Source organism: Rutidosis leptorrhynchoides, chromosome 2 (assembly GCF_046630445.1).
Source record: "Rutidosis leptorrhynchoides isolate AG116_Rl617_1_P2 chromosome 2, CSIRO_AGI_Rlap_v1, whole genome shotgun sequence".
NCBI lineage: Eukaryota > Viridiplantae > Streptophyta > Magnoliopsida > Asterales > Asteraceae > Rutidosis > Rutidosis leptorrhynchoides.
This window is the reverse complement of record NC_092334.1, coordinates 47,242,928-47,249,395: the sequence shown is the minus strand read 5'-3', so window position 1 is coordinate 47,249,395 and position 6,468 is coordinate 47,242,928. Positions and strand designations below refer to the sequence as shown.

Here is a 6,468-nt window from a genome sequence, read left to right as displayed (position 1 = left end):
CTCACTGCTGGCACTGTTGTACATTCTCTGATTTGGTTTCAGTACACTTCCATTTTTCTGGCTTGCTGAATTTTAATTCACTTCTCTGTTTATTTAAGTTATTATTAAAATATTACATTACAATATTAAATATTAAGAAGTTTTTTTTGGGCAAAAATCTGGAATTTAAATTAATAACAATTTTTCACCAAAAAGTGAAAAAATGTGGAGTAAATCATAGAAGCTAGCTGGACTACAAAGAACCTTGTCCACTTACTTAAGCCCAAGAAGAAGGCATACAAATCTAAAATACATACACTATACACTTACACTATCAGACTTAAATTGAAGTACAAATGCAACCATTAACCAACAAGACTATAACTCCCTCTCCTTTACGGTAGCATCCATGGTTGGGTATCGCATATGTAAAATTGGTGATATTCACATGTCTTTGAATTAAGTGGTCATCGGAACACCTTAAACTTTACTCGTGAAATTACTCCGGCCCACCACGTATAAACCATGTTAGATAATACCTCATTTCTAGCAACCCAAATCGTCCAAACGGTAGCCAGACCAATTAAACCCAAAACTTCATCGCTCTAATACCCAAACTGTAGTTTGTACATGTGTTCATGAGGTCTTTTTTAAAAGATTGGACAATATGTTTTAAAGTTTGTACATATGGTCATGGAGTTGTTTTATAATAATGTTTCAAAATTTTATACATATGGACATATGGTCATGGGGTGTTTTACTATAAGGTTGTACATAATGCTTCAAATATTGTACATATGGTCATGGGAGTATTTTATCCTAAAGTTGTACATAATGTTTCATATATTATACAATTAACATGTTAATATTTTTCTTAAAAATAATTAATTATTTTAATGACATTATCATGAGAGGCTTGAAACTTTTTCTTTATTTTTAAATTTTTTTAACCTTGAATAATCCTTATATATGACATCATCATTTTAAAGATTTATATTATATATATAGATAGATAAGTTCAAATGTGAAACTAACAAGACGCAAAAACTTTTATTTCCTTCTGTATCCTTGCTTTTCTATCCTAATAAAAACCGTGTTGCATAAATGTTTTAATTTCAACGTAAGTTTACTTAACAATCTCACTACTTAATATATTTGAGTCCAAATGTGAAAGTAAGAACATAACTGGATTACCAATTACTGCGTATAAACGATGGTGACATTCCAGCCCTTGATTCCCTTCTCAATATAATAATTTTATTAAGTGAAACAGCATATAGTGAGGTGAGTGTATATAAAAGGGGCCCATTTGGTATGTTGAGTTGAAACCATGCATGAAATGTAATAATACCAAAACCAATTGCAACTAAAAAGACTTTGAAACATGTGAAACAAGAGTGAGTTCAACCACGTTATAATGAAAGGCTAAGAGATTTCATTATGTGTAGATGCTATTATGCAATATCATGAGATTCACCTTCTACCTCTTCCTTTTTAAAGATCAACTTTTTGTAAGATTTGTACTTGCATCTTGTACATTATGCATTACCACTTGTGCAGTGATTGTGATACAAATGGAAGAACAAGACTATGTGGTTTCTTTCACTTGTGTCATTTCCTTTTATGTCTTGATTAGTTTCTTTGTTTTGTGGGCATTTTCTTTTGTTTCTCCAATTAAAGTAGGTGCGAATCGACTCATAATAATATAATAATAATAAAAGCTTATTGAATATTAGAAAGTATATTTTTCATCTTGATATATGTTGTTGTCATACCAACTATGTGTTGATTTGTTAGTTTGTGATATTGAATGATATTCTAACAATTATTTTTGAGGGTGAAATCCAAATCAAGGGGGAGTGATTAAGGGGGTGTTTGGATTTGCGTTTTGAAAAAATAATTTTGCGTTTTAGATAATTGTAATCAAATAATCAGCTGTATCAAAACGCGATTTTAATTAATGGTGTTTGGATTTAATTATACTGTTTGATAACGTAATAATCAGATAATCAAATTTTGGGTATTTGAGAATTCAGATTATTTGATACTTTTAACAAATAAAATTACCAAATGGCCCTCATTTGAAATACAGTAAGATATATAAGTCTAAATGTAATAATACATTTTATAAGTCTAAATGTAATAATACATTTTCTATAAAATTGTACAAACTAGTAATAAAGATAAGTTACAAAATTTCAACATATTGTAATTGTAATTACGTATAATTCAACATAATTCTAATGCGGTAGTAATAATTTATTGTTTTGTAGTGTCATTATGTGTTCTACATAATAAGATTAAAAAAAAAAACGTAAAGCGTAAATATTGATATAGAGGTGAAGTAGGTAAATATTAGTGAAATATCAACGAGCTTCATTAATATACGGAGGATTATTGGGTAATTTTGACCAGAGACCAAAACCACGATTTTGGTGCAGTACCTCTCATATCACTTTTTCAAAATCGCGTTTTTAACCCACTAAATCGCAATTAATAAATTTTCAAATCTTAGTTGCCAAACACTAGTTTTTAATTATTTACGTTTTGTAGTCGTGATAATCAAAAAATCACTAACAAAACGCAACCCCAAACACCATCTAAGTGTAATTTATGGGAACCCCTCCCTACCTTAAGAAAGGTTCGCCTTTGAATATTCGTGATTTTTTCAAGCATAATATATATCAATATCTAGTTCTGCCAAATGGAAAAACATCGACATAGTAAGCAAAGTCGAAGCCATGATTAACGGACAGGGCCGTCTCGCTAATTTCGGAGGCCCTGTTCGAAACTTAAAAAGGGCCCCTATAAATATTACGGCGTAATTTTTTCAATACGTATAATATATAATACTGTGATAGCGTAATCAATAATATTAAAAAATTTCAAAACAACCATTGCAAAGTGTTATGCTCAAATAGTTGTCAATTCGTTATAGTAACACTATTGTTTATATAAAATCGTAACCTAACATTTTTTGTAACGAAGTAATTGGTCAACTATTTATAGTCAATACTTCCATTATATTATTTTAATACATATAAACGTCAATCTATTAAGTTTTCTTGTTAGATGATAGACCGCAAATAAGATTTTCCGTTACGATGTACGAATAAATGAATTATTACATAGGTTTTTCAGAATTTTGAGCCCCTTAAAATTTGAGGCCCTGTGCGGCTGCACACTTCGCACATGCACTGAAAACGCCCCTGTTAACGAATAAGGGTGACGGATATTGAAAAGTAAATATCAATATAAAAATATCATATACACATTGTATTTAAGGGATGCTATTGTTAGACCCGCAAATATATTTGTGGCCATATTACCATTTTCACTTCATACCCCTAATGTTTTCCTAAATGACAATAAATACCCCTAACTGATAATTTACAGTTATTTAATGGGAATAACTGTAATAACTATACAAATACAATTAGGGTGCGCGGTTCTCTGCATAATATCAATAACGCATTCTCTCTGATTAAGAACACCAGAACAAGAGAAAACATCTCCCCATTGGATTCTTGATATTACTGTGGGAATTGATTAACTCTAATGGCTTCATCTTCAAACTCTAATCCTAAATCAATTCTTCCATCAAGTAAGTCTTCCTTTCATGTTATTGTTATTAATTTGTGATTACATGTTATGATTGATCCTGTATGATGATAAAATAATTAACATGTGGTATCAGAGCAATTAAGAAACATGTAATACATATATTGAATTCAGTTGTTTGAATCTTTAAATATTAACATCGTCTTAACGTTTCTGATGTGAATTGATTCATACATGGTTTTATGTTTTTTTTATAATCTAAATTAATGGTCGTAATCAATGGTTTAATTACTGGTTGTTATTAATGTTAATGATTTTTAATCCAATTGTTACAGCACAAATCCTTTACTACTTCACCGATGTTAATGATTTTACAAATCCTATTCTGCTAATTAATTGTTGGTTGGTAAAGAAATTTGAACGGAGTCAATCGGTGGTGAGTAACTTCATAAAGGATTTTGGCCAATTTTGGGGAATTTAATTCACATAAATAAAACTAATCCATGTGAGTTAATTGTGCAAGTCGGTTACTTGTTATTGTTTATATGAATTAATTTACATGATGAAAGATAATGATAATATATTGATTACTGTATATCACGAAGGAATTAATTAAATCAAATTATTAATATAGTTGTATTGATGTCAGTATGGTTATATTAATTTAATTAGTTTGATAATGGATGATGATAATGTTTATTTGCAAGTGTTTATGGACTGCTCACCAACATCATTTTCTGTATTTATCTAATGGCATGTTAATTGATGAATAGAAATGATAAATAATTTATCTTGGTGATTAATTTAATGTACATCATTATGTCAAAAGTTACTTGTCATCATTCTTTAAGATGTGATCAACTGTAATGAACATCAAATAATTTTAGTTGATGTTTTGACACTAATATGTGAATTTGATCTATTAAATAGGATCAATTGATTTACTGGTAACTTTTATGCTAATTTAGATGACCGGCCCAACGAATGGTTGTTTAAATTGACGTGAAAGTTTAAGAAATACCATACTATATAATTATTCAAGTTTTCACTCAATGAACCCAACGTCTAGTTGTGTGATAACATGAACAATAAAATATATATTAAGCATAATTAGCATGCATGTTATGTTTCTGCCCAACGGTGATATGTAATATGCATGAATGCTTAGTTTATTTAAAGATGTCTAATGAATCTATTATCAACTAAGCCAATGTGAAGTTGATAACAGAGCAAAACATCTTATATGCCTATTATTTTGGTGTTCATAATAGGTTTTATGTTTTACTAATATGCTTGACTTTACTTATTTATATCCCATTAATGTTCATTAGCATTATTTGAGCATACGTTTAATTGTAAATCTATTTCAGCATCTACCTCAACTTCTAAAACGGGTCACTTATACGGAATTGAACCGTTAACTGGTACTAACTTCTCAACATGGAGAGATCAAGTGAAACTTACTCTCGGAGTTATGGATCTCGATCATGCACTTCGTACTGATCCTCCTGCTTCACTTACTGATGCTAGTACATCAGAACAGAAACGTGCTTAGGAACAGTGGGAGCGATCTAACCGTATGTCTCTCATGATCATTAAGAACTCCATATCCGTTGCTATTCGAGGAGCTATTCCTGACTCCGAGAAAGCAAAGGAATACTTAAGATCCGTAGAGGAACAATTTAAGGGGACTTCAAAAGCCCATACAAGTACTTTGATCCTCAAAATGTTGACTACCAAGTATGATGGGGTTAGTGGTGTACGTGAGCATATTATGATGATGAGTGATATGGCTAATAAATTGAAAGGCATGGACATGGAAATTAGTGAAGGTTTCTTAGTTCATTTCATAATGACTTCTCTCCCTATGCAATTTGGTCCTTTCAAGATCAATTATAATACGCAAAAGGAGAAATGGAATATGAGCGAACTAATTGCCATGTGCGTGCAAGAGGAAGAACGCCTTAAAGTTGAAAAACCTGATATTGCTCATATTGCTACTACAAACTCCAATAAGAGAAAGGGCTCATGGAAGAGCAAAGGTTCAAGTGGAGAGTCATATTAAGACTCCAAATAAAGTCCAGAAAACAGGTGCAAGTACTAGCTCATTCCAAGGCGGTCCAAAATGCAAATTTTGCCGTAAGTACGGGCATATTCAAAGGGACTGTCCGAAATTCAAGGAACGGTTAGCAAATAAAGGTATCTTTGAATCTTTTATGATTAATGAAACTTTTAATGTTAATGTCCCTATTAATTCATGGTGGATTGACGCTGGATCCATGGTACACATTTCTAATTCTTTAAAGGGATTCCGTACAATCCGGAGATTGGAAAGAAACCAACGAACGGTTGAAGTCGGGAATGGAGTTGATTTAAATGTTGAAGCTGTAGGAACCCTTTCATTAATTTTGGAAGGTGGCTTTTGTTTAAATCTTCATGGAACTCTTTATGTACCGAGCATGACTCGAAACTTAATATATGTATCTAAACTAATTATTGATGACTTTATATTTACGTTTGGATACAATAAAGTGTATATTAGTTTAAATTCCCGTATTGTTGGAACTGGTTGTCTTGAGGGAAACCTCTTTAAGTTATACTTAGACAATCAATTTTTGGAATCTTTATTATCATTTAACGTTAATGAGAATGTAAGTCAGTATAAGGGAAAACAAGATCTCGAAACTTCATCAAAGTTATGGCATCAACGTTTAGGCCATATTTCTTGAGAAAGAATGACTAGACTCGTGAAAGATGAAGTTCTACCTCATCTTGATTTCTCTGATTTTGGAAAATATGTAGAATGTATAAAGGGGAAAATGACCAAAGGAAATAAGAAAGGTGCCACACGAAGTACCGGATTATTAGAACTAGTACATACTGACATATGTGGACCTTTTCCTTCGGGGATTGGTGGTCATAAATTAT

General features: G+C 31.2%; 1 protein-coding gene across 1 annotated transcript; it reads left to right on the top strand.

The window, feature by feature from the left end:
- The first annotated feature begins 5,119 nt into the window (after window positions 1-5,119).
- On the top strand, window positions 5,120-5,605 carry LOC139887854 (uncharacterized). The gene has a single exon (XM_071870905.1). The coding sequence runs from the start codon at window positions 5,120-5,122 to the stop codon at window positions 5,603-5,605; it is 486 nt and encodes a 161-aa protein (XP_071727006.1).
- Window positions 5,606-6,468: the final 863 nt, after the last annotated feature.

Excerpts from the sequence above, each read along its gene's own strand:
- LOC139887854 (XM_071870905.1), top strand. The coding sequence starts at position 5,120 with ATGTCTCTCATGATCATTAAGAACTCCATATCCGTTGCTATTCGAGGA.